At 35.7% G+C, this 18,569-nt stretch overlaps 1 protein-coding gene across 2 annotated transcripts in view; it reads left to right on the forward strand.

Moving 5' to 3' along the window:
- Nucleotides 1–18,569, forward strand: part of ZNF280D (zinc finger protein 280D) — a 50,011-nt gene that overhangs the window by 8,792 nt on the left and 22,650 nt on the right. Inside the window, exons 4-13 of one of the 2 annotated variants that reach the window (XM_009280368.2) lie at nt 1,788–1,905; nt 6,502–6,669; nt 9,243–9,352; nt 11,089–11,318; nt 13,480–13,637; nt 14,078–14,178; nt 14,275–14,421; nt 15,017–15,151; nt 16,719–16,963; nt 18,158–18,298. In XM_009280368.2, coding sequence (XP_009278643.1) covers nt 1,788–1,905; nt 6,502–6,669; nt 9,243–9,352; nt 11,089–11,318; nt 13,480–13,637; nt 14,078–14,178; nt 14,275–14,421; nt 15,017–15,151; nt 16,719–16,963; nt 18,158–18,298 — 1,553 coding nt within the window. The remainder of the gene's footprint in view (nt 1–1,787; nt 1,906–6,501; nt 6,670–9,242; nt 9,353–11,088; nt 11,319–13,479; nt 13,638–14,077; nt 14,179–14,274; nt 14,422–15,016; nt 15,152–16,718; nt 16,964–18,157; nt 18,299–18,569) is intronic. The other variant, XM_009280369.1, reaches the window with a different exon arrangement.

Consider the following 18,569-nt stretch of genomic DNA (forward strand, 5'->3'; position numbering starts at 1 on the left):
CCATTGTGGCTACAGCAACACCTGCAGCTCACGTAGCTGTTACTCATAACAAATAGAGCAGAGAAATTTAGTAACTATTTCCAGAACTACTCTTGAACATTTATGTTTAATTTGGTTAGATTGGATTAGATCACTCACCAGAAGAAAGAATGGCTCTTCATTATCATTAAGGTCCTGCAGGGTCTTCATTTAAGAGGTGTACAACAAAAAGGCAGGATGGGGGGAGAAGCATCTTCCTTTTTTTTCAAATCTCTTCTGGTACTTAGGAGTCCTAAAATAGATTATCATACCTGTATGTGTACTTGTGCACTTCTTTAGACTTCTTTCCATCAAGTTTAGTCAATGTGGTGGTAGTTAAAAATGTGGTAACTTCCACAGGGATGTTTTCACATAAGTAGCACAATTGTGAATGGGAAGCATTTTGTGAGATTGGTCTTTACAGCAAAAAGTATTTTGGCCTTTGTCTCATGGATACACTGATGACAAAGTCTGTGTATGTGTATTGGGTGGTGGGTTTTTTTGGTTTTTTTTGTTTTTTTTTTTTAGGAAAATTGAGCTACTTTTGTCAAGTTTTTTGTTTCACAGTACAGCTTGGTGAAGTGTAACCAATTGAATTATTTCAGAGTAGAAAGATCAAGTGCCAATCTTTTGCTGTTCATACCTTAATGTTGAAATTAAACCTTACTCTATTATAAGGTTTTTCTTAACTCCTTATTGCTATTGCTGAAAATATTTTATGTTCCAATTGTTTGTGTTAGGATGAATGGCCTATTAAGACGTGAGCAGTATTGATGCATCTTGGAAAGTGTGTTTCTCCTACCTCACTCCTCAGCCTTGAATATCTGTAAAGAGAACTAAATTTCATGTTTCTTTTCCCTCCAAATTTTACCTATTGAGTGATCAGTAAAGGTGTTTAGTTTTAACAGTTTTCAGTGTTGGAGCCAAGTAATATGGACTATTTCATTTTTTTAGGTTTTATGTAGTACTAAAGGGCAAACCTTTTAAACTAAAGGGAAGAGGCTACCTGTACTTGTAGATGCTCAAAACTTAATGTAACAAGGCGCTGAGAAACATGAACCAACTTATAGGTTAGCTGTGCTTTGAAAAGAGGGTTTGATTATATTACTTCCAGAATTCCTTATGAAATTACTCTACCTAAAAGAAAAAAAATCCCTTAGTGATAGAATGAATTTTAATGCCATTCCCAGTCAACATACTATAGATACACTTTTACTTTCATTAAAGCTTGACCACTTAGTAGAATTTGATTGATTTTAATATCATCTTGCTTTGAGAAGCTTCTGCTTGCTGCAAGTTTGTGCTACTTTTGAGTTCTGTTTTCTGATCTTTTCAAATGCAGCTAGCTGTTACACAAGAGTAACAGGCAAATGCCTGAGTTTGGGTTGAAGGAAGAAAGTATTAGAGTTTTTTGAAAAACAAGTATAATTTGAAATATTGTCAGACTTTTGAACAAAAGCAGTTACAATTAGCATTTCAAACAGGTTTAGTAATATTTAATAAAATGGACTTTCCCAGGTCTTACGGTTGTTTTTACTATTCTGATACACAGCTATGAATAACTTAACAACCACTGATAAGAGTTGCAAACTTACCAAAATGTCAAAAGAAACTATTTTGGGGAGATTGTAATTAACTTGATTTACAGCTGAGTACTTATGAGTACTTTTAAGCAATCATATGTTTTTAAAATAAACCCTTTGAAGCCTGCAAGTAAAAAAAAATGTTAAACCTCAAATTTCTTTTCCCTCTTGAAAATATCTTATTAGGATTATATTATGGATTCTCCACCAGCTGCACCAGATAATACATCTGGTATACTGTTTGGTGTGAGACAGAACTCGGGAGTTCCACAGTACCAGACTGGGCCAGCAGTGAATGTAACAGGTGGGTATAACTGTAGTAGTTGATAAGAGAAAGAAACAGCCTGTCATTTAACTGTAGTGCAGATCTTTGGGTTATAACTTTAAATAGGCTTTTTAGAACATAGTATAGCTACTTTTTTTCTTCCCCCTGTACATAACACTGTATAATGTTTAATGAAATAGACTTTGGAGCCTTGTGTTGCCAGACTTTGCTTTTCAGCACATTAGATTGACTGTAATATCAACTGATGTCTTCTTATAATGCTCATTTAGATGGAAAAAAATATTGCCAGGTCCACTGTAATTTTTTTTGACCAGTAAAGGCTCGTTTTCAGTGTATCCAGCACTCTTTGACTAGCATGAATAAGAACGGTTGTTAGCAAGAGAGGGGCTGTGAACAGTACCAGAAGAACTTCCTGAGTCTGCTGAGTGGATTCCCTGTGATGATGATCTTGGTTTCCTGACTGCTATATATAGGAGTTGGAGTAGATGGGATCAAAAGGATCCTGTCTGAAAAGGAGGGGAAGAGAAAGAATACGTAGTTTGACAACTAAAAATTTTTTTTTAACTACCTAAATTGTGTTTCAGCAGAAACTATTTAACCTACTTAAAAACAAACGAAGAAGTGCCTTTTTTTGTGTCACAGCAGATGAAGTAGATTTGAAGCATGCGGTGTATTTGATCTTAAACAGCTATAACTTGGGACTTCCCTTCTCTTTTGTGAAGGATTGCACTTTTGTAATAACTGACCAGAATCCTGTCATTCAGTCTAAAAGTTACAGGTGACAATCACTTCTGATTCTTCCATGAGGTAACAGGTTATGTACAATGAATGGTCATACTGGTCGTACTAACAAGTTACGTAGAACAGAGTGATTGCTAGTTTATTCTGTTTGATGTGATGATTTTGCATCTCTAGTTTAGGTATTCACTCCAGATACTTACCAATGAAGGGTTGGTAGTGTACTTCCTTGCATGTGTCCGACTGTTCTGTGATCTCGTTCCTGTCTTACTGAGTTAAATAGCTTTTTGTAAAGTAAGCAAAGGTTTTATTTCTTGCAAATGGTTCAGTATTTCAGCCCTTGTTCTCCAAAGAACAGGTGTTAAAGTTTAATTGTTTGTGGTTTGGGTGGGGTGTTTTGGTTTTTTTTTTGTTTTTTGTTGGGTTTTTTTGTTTTTAATTTAGGAGACCTGCTTGCATATTTAAAAATTACTTGTATTAGTCTCTTATCCAGAAAAACTAAATACTTAAAAGCATCAAGGATTGTAATTCAAAGTGTCTTAAATATACCATACTTAGACTATGTTTATTTCTGTAAGATGGCAGTAGGATTTAGAAATTAAAAGGTTTATAATTGTGGGTTGAAACACAAGTATCTTTATGACACAGAAGGCAAATTTAAGATACATTTCACTTCACAACAAGGAAGCATCTGCGTATTTTGTGGTTTGGCTTGCATGGTGAGGTCACATAATGCGCTTACGTTCGTTTTGTTTATATGTGGTGATGCCAACTTGCCTGTGTTGGTGCTATGCTTCCTGTAATTCATGTGCAGCACTGTGGGCACAAGACATTCTGGAATATGGTATTTAAAAGCAGAATCCTTTTGGGAACTGGCCTGTGATACTCTGCAGGACAATTTAACTTCTGTACACGGATCATTAAAGACATTTTTTAGCTCAATATAGCATAAATATTTATTTCTGAGGTCTAAGCAGGGAAGTGATAAGCTGCTAACGGACACCAACCAACCATTTTGTTAGGTTGCTAAATAGGTGGTGGTGTTAAGTAAAACAGCATTGATAATTCTTATCTGCAGGTTGGATGGGCACTGGGGATGTATGTAAAACTGTAGTTTGCTTTCCGAGAATATTTTGGGATCATTCTCCCACAAATCTTACCCACGTGCAGGAACCAGAAAATGCCATAACCAATAGAAGAACTGTTCTGTGGTATTTAGTAGTTGACTGGACTGTATACGTGCGTTCATAGTACTAGATTAATGGGAGATGTTGGTGAGGGACAATGCACTAGAGGCCTGAAATAATTTGGCTTTCATGTCTCTCTTCTGTTAATTTCATCTGACTGTTACCACTTATCACAGTACATTTGATGCTTTTATTCTTGGTTACCATTTCTAATGTCTTCTGCCATCATTCATAAAATCAGGCCCAGCAAGCACAGATGCACATAACAGTGTTAAGGATTTTACAGTAGTGTTATAGTGTGTGATTAGAAAGCTGTCGGCAAGGTGATACTGCATCCAGTATACTTTGCTCCTTCTTGCAATCATTTTAGATATTGTACACAATAATACTGTGTGTATGAGTATAGCCAACTGTTTCGTAATAGCTACAATATATTTACAAAAGTATTCACCAATAGCGTGAAGTGAAGGTAATAGACTCCTGAGCAGCCTGAAAACCAAACAAGAATTTGTTGCCTGCTGCTTTTCTCTGCTCTCTTGAGTACCTGGAGTCCCTGACAGTTTCAGCTGTGTGATCTGCTGGGTAGAGGATTGGACAAACTAGTCTGGAACATGGGTGATCCAAGGGATTCTTGTGTCCATGCACCAGTTGAGAGAGGCACTTTGATGAAAAGAGGAATCAATCTGATTTATACCAGCTAGATATTAAATAATACTTGGAATTGGTTTGATTATTTTTAAAAATAGGCTTTAATTTATTTTTTAAATGAACAAACAACAGAATTCAAATGCAAACCTATGTTTATTCTCCTATTATTATTATAATTCTTCTGAAAGAGGGTATTTTTATTAGATCAGAGTTGTATAAACTGAGTTAAGAATGCTCACCTTTATAAATATATAAAATAGTCTTCAATTTTTTTGTCACAGATGTGTCAAACTTTTTAGATTTAAATTATTACCAATTTTGTTAATATGTAAAAATAGTTCTTTTTTCCAGATCAGATTTTCTACAGTAAAATAAAGTACTTTACTGAAGATTCCTGTAAAATCAGTCAGACCCTTCTGTCTTTCCCCTGGCCCTCATTACACAACTACACATAATTAAATATATAGCAGCAGTTCCTGCTGTAGGTTGGTGGCCTGATGCTCGAATAGCCTCAGTGATACAGAAGAATGCTAAAGTCATACCAGCTGTATGGAAGCCTTTGCTAATCAAGACACATGTCAATGTAACCAGCTCATATACCTAACAGTGCGAGTATAAGTAAATTAAAAAACACTAGGAAGTAGTAGTATCTAATGAATAACCAGTTTATTTTGTGAATGTGTTAATTACCTTAGGCAAACACTGCATAGAGTGAGACATTTGAGCTTAATATGTTCATTTATGTCAGAAAGAAGGAAAGGAGAACGTTAGGATGATTAAATACATATGTAACAAGTGAATTATGTTTTCCTGTATATGAAGCATAGTGAGGTAGATTCTCCAAGATGCTCAAATATCAGCATTCCCTGCTGGGATTCTTTGCCTCTGTGGATTAAATGGGGAGACTATCCAGACTGTTTGCTAGGTGAAGATAGTTACCACTGAGTAAACACAACTTGCGGGTGGGAGGGGGTTGTTTTGTTTCTTCTCAGAAGAAGTTTGAGTAATTTTATGTGACACAAGTTAGCTCTGCTTGTTGAGAAGACTTTTAAAGATACTAATTCAGTTTCTTACTACACCTGAAGAAATCACTGGAGCAGCTAGACCGTTGGGAGTGGAATATACAAGAATGTTCTTAGTTCAGATCATTGTGTCTGGAACTAAAGTCTGGTCTTTGTCATAGTTTATCATAGTCTTAAGGCTATTTGCAGCCTATGATTGTGAGAGATTTACAAGGTCTGTGCTGGCACTTCAGACTTCTTGGTATGTAGCTGTGCTCTTTCAGGTCTACTTGAGGACTGATCTCTGTATTGAGATTACATCGTCAAGGGTAATCTTACAGTAAGACATATGAGTTTCAGGACAAGATGGAGCCAAGTATTGATGGGCATGTTAATCAGGCACCGAACCTCTGAATTTCTGAGTTATTTTTTAGTGATTTTCTTTTTTTAGAAGAAATACCGCAAACAATAAATGAACCAACTGTTCTTTCAGAAGAGAGCAAATAGGTGTGCTGTGATTGGTTATTAGAAGTTACAACACTGTTTTCATTTTGCATACAAACTGAAGTCTCAAATGTTTTACAGAGTTTAATAATAAACTAAACCAGCATTAACATAGGACCAAAAAAAGGAGATGTTTTTCATCAGAAGGGCAGAGGTTGTTCCAAATAGGGGGCATTGCAGAAACCAGCTGCTTAGCTTAACTTTATTACTGTGAACTCACGTTGTTGTGAGTCTCAGATTAGTGTGGGTCAAGATGTGAAAAGTAGGACAAATAAATTCAGGTGGTCACAGTGTGATTTACTGGGTTTCAGGGATGGGGCTGTTTCTCTTTGCATTTACCCTTTCCTTCTCCGCTGGCCTTAGAATATTCGGTCTGAGTTGGATATTGTTTTCTTAACTTCTGTATGGCTTATTATTTTAGGGAAATCTTAACTGCTTTATGTAGACTTGTCCACCTATTAAAGTATAGGCATCAGTAATGTGTTTGTAATATACTATGGAAAAAAACTGAGGTTCTTTAATTTAAACCACTGTAGGTCTGAATGAGAGTGTTTTTGTATCTAAGCGTCCTGCTACTTCTGAAGGCAACAGTGTAACTCCAAAAAAGGCCAAGCCTAATGAGGTTGGTGCTGGAAGCAATTCATCTGTTTCACCTACAGTTAACTCTCCAACAGTAACACCATCACAAAATGTATCTTCAAAAGGTAGGGTAGATCAAATGGTCTAGCTGTCAATCCATGCATCTGTTTCATGGAAAAAGCTAGCACTTTTGTAATGTTTAAGTTGATTGGTATTATTAATGCTACTAAGGCAGTGTAAATAAATAAACTCTGTTCTTATGCCTTAAAATAAGCAAAACCTTTCTATGCAAGGATTTATATACCTTTACAAATTAATACACTCTAGGTTATTACCTATTCAAATTTTAGAACTTTATCATTTAGTAGGTATGTTTGAATTCTGTAAAGCAATGATTAGTTAAGTTGTTTAGTGGCAGACAGAAGACAGATGATCAAAATGCCCCATACCTCATACTCTTAGTTCAGATTTTCTATGTCAAAGAACTGAATAGAGAGTTGAAACTCTAAAAAACAACCAACCAGAAAATCAAGATTGAAAGAATTCTGTGACTGCTGAATTTATCAACTAATTCTGATTAAAGGAAGAAAAAAAAAAATCATTGTAGGAATGTCAGGCAAGGCAGCAAGGACTCAGGTTGTGGAATCTCCATCCTTGGAGATGACTGGACATGGCTCTGAGCATCCTGATAGGGTTGGACTTGCTTTGAGTGGGAGGTTGGACAAAAACACCTCCACAGGTCCAACCTAAATTATTCTGTGATTCTGTACTTCGACTAACTATTGCAAAGTGTGTTTTGCAGTTCTCCCCTTTCTTTTGCAGCAGTGGTTTTGATACAGTTTAGAATAGCAGTGGGAAAGGAGGAAGGGAATCTAAGTTTCAAAGAGAGGATGTTCTTTGAAAGACCTTTCCCTCCCTACAAGGAGAGATAGTCCAGCTGTTTCAGTGTATTAATAACTAGCTGCATTTTCCTCCTGAGCCAAAAGGTGCTTTACAGTTGATTGTAATAGACAAGGATTTATTCTTGACTTTGAGATATTTCCAACCACGTACTCTCTCTTAAAATGTTAAAATGAGGAGCTACCTGCAGTGTGGTTCTGTTGTTTGGAATCATTTCATATCTGGGTTTTTTGCATGTCTTGTTTGCAGCTGGTTTGCTCTCGGACTCTTCCCCAGCAACCAGAAGGAAGTGTCTATAACATGGAATATTGCAGCAAAAAATTTTTCTCCACCCTGTGTTGGGTAGAACAGATACTGTGCTGCAGCCTATAATATAGAAAAGATAACCAGAGGAGCTTACTAAGTGCAGTAACAAAGGTGTAGATCATATTCACTAAGAACTTTATTTTTAAGAGTTTGTCTCTAAGCTGTCCCATGCTAGCATAGCGATTTCTAATCTGTCACAGAATCCAGCACTGAAGCACCACAGAACACTAGATCTTGCTGCAGAACCTGTTTTCTTCCCACTCAGCTTGCACTTTGCTGTGACATGTCAAAATGTTTTACAAACTGTAATGGTGAAGACTTGCAGCACTGTTTTGTGGTGCATCTCTTGCATGGCCATCCACTCATGTGAAGGACTTTCTGCTTAATTACGATTCTTAGCCATACTGTTATCTTCAAGGAAAAACACTGTTTGATCCATGTCTACCTCATGGACCATGCAAGACTATTTTTGTGAAAAAAATGTATAACGCTGTTGCATGGTCATCTCTTAACTCATACACTTACTCATTCCCTTGTTATAAGGTGGATGTATTTGTGTGTTTATTTTTATTACATTTTCTCATAGCCCTGGCAGGGTACAGTTGACTCTACAGTTGAGGTGTTGAGATGTTACTTAAAACTCTTCCTGTGTTTAACCTCTTCTTCTAAAATACTTAATCAGCATGGAGTCCTCCAGATCTGTGAATGACTTGAGAATGCAAGAGAACTTCATCTGGAAAAGTAGCTCTCGCTCTGATGTTTTTTGGCATTTTGGAGAAAACTGGAAGCCTGGGTTTATTCATTAAAGTTTAAGCTAATGCAAAGCGGTTTTGTTTTTGTTCAAAAGGTATTAATCATTTTATGTTGATAAGAGAAATACTATTTCCTTTCATTACTGGGAGTAATTATTTAGAGGATTTATTCTCCAGGTTCTCCAAAGACACCTTTGCTCAACAGGAATGATGCATCTGAATAGGCCTAGGTTCCAACAACTGTCCAGAGAGAAATATTCTCATCATTGAGAACCAGATGGTGAAATTCCTTTCCAAAACCAGTTATCTGAACCCTATTGTGATGATGATCAGGTCATGGCATAAAACAAGTTTTACATGTTCATTTGAGAATTAAAGCTCTTAAAACAAAAACATCAATAATCTGTCCTATCCAGGGGGTGGGAGGGGGGTGGCAGTGCACAGAATTAATGCTTTGTCTCTATCATGCTACCTTCACCCCCTTCCATTTTTTCCTTATTTGTTGCTAAGATTTTGTAATAGTTGTTTATAGGTCTATATCAAACAGAGCAAACTCAAACTCAGTTTGGAAAAAAGGAAGGGTAGTTAAATGGTTGTAAAACCTTGCTTATGGTTACTACAGCTGCATCAATTGTAGTAGTTTTCATTTGAAAAAGCATATTTTGCTAGAATAATAAATAATAATAAATCAAGTATTCTGCTTGTGAATTCTGAATCTTAACATATTTTAAATTTGACAGGTACAAATGCTGCAACAAACACCATTAAAAATGGAGGACCTTTTCCACGAGCTTGTCCGAAGTGCAATATTCATTTCAATCTTATGGACCCTCTAAAAAATCATATGAAGGTAAAATATTTTGGGGCTGGTAAACATTATAACAAACTTATGTGGGCTTCTGTTTGGTTACGAAAGAGTGCCATGTTTTGATATGAAGATAGTCTGGCTTCTGGCTGTGATCAACCAGACCCCAAATGCTCAATGTCTTGCAGTCATGGAGAGGAAGAATGGAGTAGGGGAGCTCTAAATCTTGCCACTTTTTGCCTTATTTTTCCAATGAATTGAGGCATATTTGCTGTCTCTGTATGATTTCTCTCTGCCACAGCTGTGACTTCTTGAAGCATTGGCCAGATTCAGGTGAATTTGATGAAGGTAAGTGCCTATGATAATAGGCAGCCAGTTGACCCACATCTGTGTTAGATCACTACTGAGACAAAGATGACAGTATAAACTTACCTCTTTATCTTGATATATCATTTGGTAGCTAAATTGTTAAGCTGAGGGGAAAAACTTAATTTGTAGTTCATACTTAAACACTGTGAGAAACTAAGCATCACTTAGTCTGCTTATGAAACTGCTTGTTATTGTTTCTGGAAACATTGTTTCCTGGAAAATATTTATTATTATTTGTCAAAGATTCATGCAATTCTCAGGCACATGTATTCCGTTTCAGGGGGTGGAGAAATGGCTTTGCACTCTATAGACAATGTGAATAACCCATGCAAAAAGGAGTATGAACTACTGTGTAACAGAAGTCTGTGAGGCTCTGAGTTACTGTTAACACAGATCATTCTGATTTACTGGGCTTAAGATACCTTAAGTGGTAGCTACTGTCCTCTTCATCTCCAAAACACAATTAAGAAACATACATAACAGTGGAAAAAAAATCAAGGGTTTTATCTTTCTCTAATCATTATTTGTAGAGAATAGCTTTTGCACTGAGTACATCAATGGAATGAAAGAACCATTGAAGTGGGTTTACTTAGTATTATTTAATTAATTTTTTAGTTAAACTATATGGGATAAATATACTGAGTTACACTTCCACAGTAGGAAATTAACTCCTTACTAGTAGGCTTACAGAAAGTAGTCCTACACAGTTAGAAGCATTATTCAGCAGGAGAAAGATCTGTCTGCAGAGAATATGCTAATTTTGTTCACAGTTGGAAACTTAATAGCATCTTCTGTATGAAGTACTTCATACTTTCTAAGTGTTAAGTTTTATGTTATAGCTATTGGGTTAAGGATTCATTACGTACGCTTTGACATAAAGAAGCTTGAACAATGTGTGTTGTGTGACTTAGAATTTCTGAATTTTTCAGTAATGCTGGAAAGAACTTTTGCAGGTTTCAACATATGTCCTCCCCAAAGAAATGAAAGATAAAACTTTCCATTAAGTTCTCAGTAAACTTATGCTTGTCAGCAAAATACTTGCATAAAAGCTGCTTTTCTCTTTCTCGTTATTAAATATAAATGAAATAGACATTTTTCTAATGAGTAAGGCAATACTGGTATTCTGATTTCTAGCTTAAGTTTATCTTACATGAACCTATGAGAATAATCCCTTTTCAGCTTTTATAATATGTAGTGTTTTATTACCTAAACACTACCTAAAGATCAGTTACTGTTCAAAATCCATATGTAAATATGAATAAAGTCGGTGTGTCAGAGAATTGAACTTTGCATCTAACTCTAGTTAGTGAGTTGCTTCAGTTTTTAAAACGCTGTTGTCATCGACGCAGTTTGGTAAGAGAGACTGATACCTTTGTCTCTGTCTGTCTCTTGTCCTCCCCCTTTCCATCCAGTATTGTTGTCCAGATATGGTAAATAACTTTTTCCTGGGAATGGCCAAAACAGAATGTTCGAGCACAACAAGCAAGACTGCTGAATCTGAGAAAGGAAAATTGATTATGTTAGTTAATGACTTTTATTATGGGAAACATGACGGTGACACCCAGCAGGTACAACAGGAGCAGAAGACTCATACAACATTTAAGTGCTTCAGTTGTCTGAAAGTTCTTAAAAATAACATAAGGTATTTGAACTCACTTCCTTAATTGTTTGTTAATCGCTTACAGCACATAGCACTTAGTCTCATGCATTAAAAAGTTGTGTCTCTGAACTAGAAAATTTTTTTCTTATTGAAAATGGATAATATTGGGTGACTGAACAGAAATGGAATTAATTTTTACTATGCATGTATGGCCATAACTTAAACTTTTGACAGATTAGAGTACAAATGTTAATGGTGTTAATGAGAGCAGTTGTAGGACTTTGGGGTTAGAAAGGGCAACAGAAAGTATTTTACAATTTGCCATCTGGATTGATGGTGATATTAGTAGATGCGAGTGTTAATTCCCTTTAGGAATGCACAGTGACTAATAGTTGGTGCATTACTTACGTAACATCTGTTATTTTGATGGAATAATTTTACTTCCAAATGCTGCAAAAAACTTCAGTAAGCTGTTTTAATAGGTAGACGAGTTCATGTCATTGTTCCTTTGGAAGTTAAGGTCATTGAACTTTTTTACATGCATTCTTCAAGGGAAGCTGAAGTAGCAGAATGTAAAACTGAAAAATGGACTATTCCTTCAAAGGGCACAGTCTGCAAGTTAAAATGAACAGGTTTATGCTAACATTAGACCCATATTATTGAAGAAAACAAAAGTTTCTTGTAATTACAAACATTAAATTTGCTATTAATCATTAAGTATGTGTAAATCCTAAGTAAAAGTGCCAGTAATTTGCCTTAAGCAGCTTGAAAATGTATGTTTGTTAGACTTTAAAAGAGTTTACTCTCATGATTTTATAGTTCCTGTTAATTATGGCATTTCTTCCCTTGCAATTTATCTTTTTAAGAGCAATAAACAGTTTGATATGGGCCAAGAGGTTATTCTTCTGGGTTTGTATGTATAATACTTTTCAAATAAGCCTTTCTTGCAGTATCATGAAAAGTAGTCCACAGAATGAATACTTTATTAAGATACAGGATTCATTTTAAAAAATATTTTTCAGGCACTATTTTCTACTTAGGATTATATTGTAAGCTGTTGGTGCTATGGTGCCTATGTGTTCCGCAGCAAGTCATTAAAAATGAGCACTTAATTTTTTCTTTTACTTTCTCTAGAGTCAACTTTCTGCCATATTAATTTTTGCTGTAACTTTGTAGCTGTATTCCATAGTTTTATACCGTGGAATGAAAATTCTGAAGTTATATTTTACATCTTTAACCATTTATAGTGGACAAAATAAATGCATAGTACCTCTCTACTTGTAGTGGAAGTTTTCTGGACCTTAATTCAGGAAAGCACAAAGTGATTCATCAGGGTAATCCCCTGCTTCCTTTAAAAGATCTATGGTTGAACACACCGTTGAAATAATGTTCTGTTAAGGTAATATGCAGTACTAGTCAATTCCTTTCTTCTGCTTAGGCACCTGGATATCTTCAGTTAGCTTTTTTTTTTCCCCCTTTTTCTTTTCTTTTCTTAAGCAACTGCAGGGTATTAGAAGCTTGAGCTCAAGAGACTGTTCTCCTTGCTTATTTCTTTTTTCCAATTCCAAGGTCAATACTTTGAGAACTACATTCCTTTTGTGAGTGTGACCTACATTTAATAGTTCCTCTGGCTGTACTGAAATGAAGCACATTCAAAATAGAACAGTTTTTGAAGTTTAACAGCAGTGGGTTGTGCAACTAACCTGTCCTTGTGCTGCTCCACCAGTAACTGTGACCTGCCAATGTTGTCATGAGTGCCTTGACTTCTCAGCCAGAATAGGTTCCTACTACAGATAAGTGGACATATTAATGAGGAAAAGGTAGTAACTTGAAGTAGTAACATACCACCAAGTTTCTCATACTCTTTTGACTGTCAGCTGCACAGTGGCATTCTTTGATAACTGTCCTTCATAATTCAACTTCAGTCCTAAATGCTTTATACAAAGAAAGCTTCTGGAACTAAAGTTATACTTGCTTCAGAATGTGGCTTTGAGAGTGTGGTGGCGGTGAAGTTGTGAACAGCTGACATGTTTTGTTGTTGTTGCCTTTGCTAATTTCCCTTTATTTCAAGGCAAGAATTTTGAAATTGAGAAGTCCTTACAGAGTAAAGTTTCTAAAGAATCCTGTACATCTTGCATGTGATATGTCATGTATAGTGAATGTTAAAATGTAGGGTTTTGCACCTGTTCACTATCATTTAAAGGTTTATGAACCACATGAAACATCACTTGGAGCTTGAGAAGCAGAGCAGTGAAAGTTGGGAAAGCCACACCACCTGCCAGCACTGTTACCGTCAGTTTCCCACCCCATTCCAGCTGCAGTGCCACATTGAAAGTACACACACGCCTTACGAGTCATCTAGTAAGTTGGATTGTATCACATTGAATCTTTTTGACACCTAAAATTTTTAGATATTTTCTGACTTTTACTTTGCTGGTTTGTAACTTCAGAATAAAGCTATTGTACTTAAAGAGCAATAATCTTGAGGTTTAATATAGGAGCTGAGCACTCATTCAATTTATGTTAGAACAATGTGTGTAGGAAAAAAAAAACATTTTAAAAAGCTTTCTGTTTTGTTTTTTTAATTGAAAGTTTGACTGCAAGAATTCCTGTTGTTTAAGGGCCTAGCACTTCTGGCTTCCTGAAATTGTACAGGGAATTTCTTCTGAAGAGTAGAATAATTGTTAGATTGCTTTACCTTTATAGATTTATACAGTTCACATACATATATGTATTATAATTTATCTACTTATTGACCCCAAACAAATTTTTACTTTTTTCTTGTTTTTCACTTTTTCTAGCTATTTGTAAAATCTGTGAATTATCCTTTGAAACAGAGCAAGTTCTTTTGCAACATATGAAGGACAATCATAAGCCAGGTGAAATGCCGTATGTTTGCCAGGTATCTCAGAGTGACTGTTTTGTATTTAGATTACACCACCTCCCTGTCTTTACTGTCAATAAACTTTCAACAAGAAAGTCAAACTTTTTGTTTTAGGTATGCAACTACAGATCCTCAGCTTTTTCAGATGTCGAAACACATTTTAGAACAGTTCATGAAAATACAAAACATTTGCTGTGCCCATTTTGCCTCAAAGTAATTAAAATTGGAGCACCGTATATGCATCATTACATGAGGCATCAGGTAAGCAGATATTTTCAATCCTTCATGCTAGAAAAATGCTAAATATATGTCATGAATCTCTCTGGAAAAAAAGACGTAACTGATTTGTATGGTTGTTACTGCATAAGAATAGTTAATAAAATACAGTAGAAGAATTATCACTGTGTCTTTTGAAGTCTTTAAGGGAATTGTTAGAATTTGTCATGTTTTTGTGTGACAGCAGCTCCCTGTTTAAAAAAATCTCTGAATATCCTTGAAAGAATATCTCTGCTATTTGGTTTTTTCATTAAGTTGTAGTGATGTGTTCTGCTTTTCTTGAGGTTACTAGCAAACCTTTCTGTAGTTCAAGTAGAGAAAAAGATTATGAAGTACTGTGTCTTCTTGTAACTGGTAACCTGACTCCTCCTCCTCTTAGTAATGATACTGCCTTGCATTTTCAGGTATTTAAATATTCTCTCTTTAATTCCTACACAGTATCTTGGCTTTGTACAATATTATGAGTTTGTCCAGTTGATGTTTTAGAAACTGGATGACCATTGCTTGAGACAAGCTAGGGTTGGAGTTTTGTTTATCATCACATTCATGCTTACTATAGATTGTCTTCCATTTTTAAAAGAAAAAAGGAATATACCGTTGCACTAAGTGCAGACTGCAATTTTTGACATGCAAAGAAAAAATGGATCACAAAACTCAGCATCACCGAACATTTAGGAAACCCAAACAGTTAGAAGGATTGCCTCCTGGAACAAAGGTAAGTGTTCATACAGGAAAATCAGAGGAGACAAAGGAAAAAAAATGTATTGGTAAAGAAAGGGGTGGAATAGAAAGAAGTGCTTTTCTTGTTTCTTTTCCCAAGCAAAAAAAAATTTTTTTTGCCACCTCTAAAACTAAAACTTTAAAAAATACTTCTGTTGCAAGAATGGCCAGGCACAGTTTATGGTTTCTTCCTTGTGATCTGTGGTGTTGCTCTCTGTCCCATTCTTCCATATATGTGTATGCCAGTAGTCCAGTCAGTGCTGCTGCTTTCTTGAGCTGTTGGTTAATTTGCCCCCTCCCATTTATCCTTTCTTGTGCTAGAGAAAAGGAGATAGTCTGGATGTTGGTCTGAGGGGTCTGCATCATTTCTTGTGAATGATTTTCAACCTGTGGAAGGTGGTGGCAAAAAATCATACAGAGTGCAAGACCTACTTCTCCATAGACAATATATGCTTAAAACTGAGTTTACCAGGTCTTCTTTAGCTCCAGCATTTGAAGGAGAAAAAAACCCCCGCAATTTTCTGCTAAGTGTTTTATGAAGTAAACTTGGGTCCCCTCAGAACACTTAGGCTATCTTTAAATCAGTCTTCCATTTCTGGAGAAGGAGCCACTTAGACTAGGATATTCCTGTATCTTTCAGGACTTTTTTCTACAGTTTTTTAATGAAGTGTGAAGATCTGTGTCCTTTCAGTTGAAAGGAAGAAGAAAATTAACATTTTGATCAGCTCTTCACAGTTCATTTGCTGTAGAATCGGGAAGGGAAAATGAAGTTGATGTTGACCGTGTTACTTGGCAGAATGTAAAGCACTGATTCTCTATTCTGTGACAATACCTCAATTTTCTAAAGATTTCAGGGCCTTCATGATCTAATAAAAGCTTAGATTATGTTAAGATTTTGGTGTTAGTAGATCTTGACAGGATGTAGATGATGAGACTGAAGAACTTGGAACCAGGTTTAGAAGATGAGATGCTTCTAAACTATGAGTTTGGGCAAGAAGTGTAATTAGGAGTCATGCTGCGAGTGAAAACTGGAGAACCAAATTTAAGGGCAAGACAAGGGAGTGCAATAATGCCAGATGAGAGGTCAGAAACCAGAATTAGTCCTTGGGGGTCTAGGATGAGGAGCAAAAATATCTGAAGGAAGTAGATTGGCTAATCACGAGGCAACCAGACGCAAGGCTTTTGTTAAATTCAGGCACTGATGGGATTGTTTGGTATTCTTCTTAGTAGGGCTAATTGGTCTGACCTTTCTGTTTCTTTTCCACAGCTACTTTTTTTTTTAAGAAAGCAGGATGTAGCCAGTTGCAGGTCTGAAAAGAGAGCAGTATGTTTTGTCATGGCTATTTCCACCAAAACAAGAGCTTTTTAAGCATCCAATAGACTATTGAGGTTAGGTTTATTCTAGTCAACAGTATTTCATATTTTTCAAAGCAGTCTTTACTGAGGAGTGTTTCTTATGCTATGATTTTTGTCCTAAAGTGGCTTAAACTTTGAGACAAATAGAAATGGGAACTTAGAAAGCTTAAATCTAAATAGAAAAATTTTTCATTTCGTACTTGTAGGTGACTATTCGAGCGTCTGTTGGATCTCTTCAATCAGGATCATCAGCTACATCTTCTGTTAGTACAAGCACGTCCACATTTCAGTTATCACCTAAAGCTAAAAATACAACCACTAAAAATCATAACAAATCTAATACAAATAAGTCAAAAGCAAAATCAAAACCAACTACATCAAAGAAGCAAAATGCATGGACCAACAGCAAAAAAAAAAAAGAAGTTACAAATACAGCATTGCGTAATCTAAGGTAAAATATTAGCATTAAAAATATCTTTAAGTATACTTCGAATATAAATAACTGATCATTTAATTATCTTTCGATAACTTCTAATACTGCAATACAGAAAATTTGACACTTGAGTTTTGCAGAAAAAGCAGGCACATAAACTTTCCACATACTGGTACTGTGATTATAATTCTGAATCTTCATTCACCAATTTTGTTGGTGGTAGACTACTTTATGATGGAAGAACAGATGTTCTAGAAACTTTTCTGTTCTAAATTTAGAATTTTTCTCTGCACAGAGCCACAGACTCTTGAAATACTGACTCAGGCAGATTTATGTTTAAAAGTGACCTGTGGAGGAGCATACGTCTGCCTGGGTGTTCTTTGCAAGTTTTCTTATGGGGGAAAAAAGTATTTTCCTCCTTCAATTTTTTTAAGGGTTTTATTTGAAACCGTTATTTAAAAGGTTAAGTCTTGTCTGTCCTAGGAGATACCTTAATCTGGGGAGCTACCAAAAAAAAAATCAAGAAAGTAAAAGCAAGCTGTTGGGAGAATGCTGTCCTTATATTTACAATTTACTGGGTTTTGTTATCCTTATATTAATAATTTAATGGGTGTTTTATGGACTAGAATATAATTTCATTGGCTAAGATGAGTTAACAATTTTCTTTGTCAAAGATTGTAGGTGTCTCCCTTCCAACAAGGTGCTGACACAGTGTGTAGCTCTCTGAGAAATCCAAAAACAGCCAGCAAAATTGGGGAAAAGCAGGATTACATTCTTGCTTTGTAGATATTTCAGAGCTTGTGGGGAATATCAGGGGTGACAGGAAAACCAAAGGCTTTTTCTGTGCATTGTGGTGGATGAAGCATTTCTTTCAAATCCTTCTCCAGTACATAGAGACAACAGCAGCAGCTGAAGTTGGAGGTTCTCATCTACCTCAGTATCTTGTTTCCAGGAGTGGCCAATAACAGATGCTTACATTAACTTTCACTTTTTTATTAAGGTCATAATGACAGTATAATTCAGAAAAAAAGAAAGTTTTCTTCATGTGTGCTAATGTAACCTATAATAAGTATTTAACTGATACATTTTTAAGTTCCTCATTTTTTCCCTAATGTGGGCAAACTTGCTACTGACTTAAAGCAAAAAGTTTGAAATAGTTATCTCGTCTTAAAGTGTTGATATTAACTATTAACTTTTTTGTATTACTGTTAGGTATCGTTTGGGAGCTCACAAATGCATTGAGTGTTACTCGGAAATAAAAGATTTTGCAAGCCATTTTCCTGCTTATGTCCACTGTAGCTTATGCAGATACAACACTAGCTGTAGCAAAGCCTATGTGAATCACATGATGAGGTAAGAACTCTTCAAAATTTTTATTGGGTTATCAAATACTTCCTAAATTCATATAAGGTGTGTTAAGTGTTTCTATTAGCTGAATTTTGAACTGGGTTATAGGACTGGCAGGGAAATGCGTAAGGTTGGATTTTTACTTTGTAATGAGGGCCTAAACCCCATGTTCTTGTTTTGCCTTAAAAATCCGGTGGTTCAGGCAGTGTTCTGTCTTTGCTTCAGAGTTTCTATGGGATCTTCCATAATCATTTCAGCCAGACTTAACAAATAATGA

The sequence above is a fragment of the Aptenodytes forsteri genome, unplaced genomic scaffold, assembly GCF_000699145.1.
Source record: "Aptenodytes forsteri isolate BGI_AS27 unplaced genomic scaffold, ASM69914v1 Scaffold83, whole genome shotgun sequence".
Lineage (NCBI taxonomy): Eukaryota > Metazoa > Chordata > Aves > Sphenisciformes > Spheniscidae > Aptenodytes > Aptenodytes forsteri.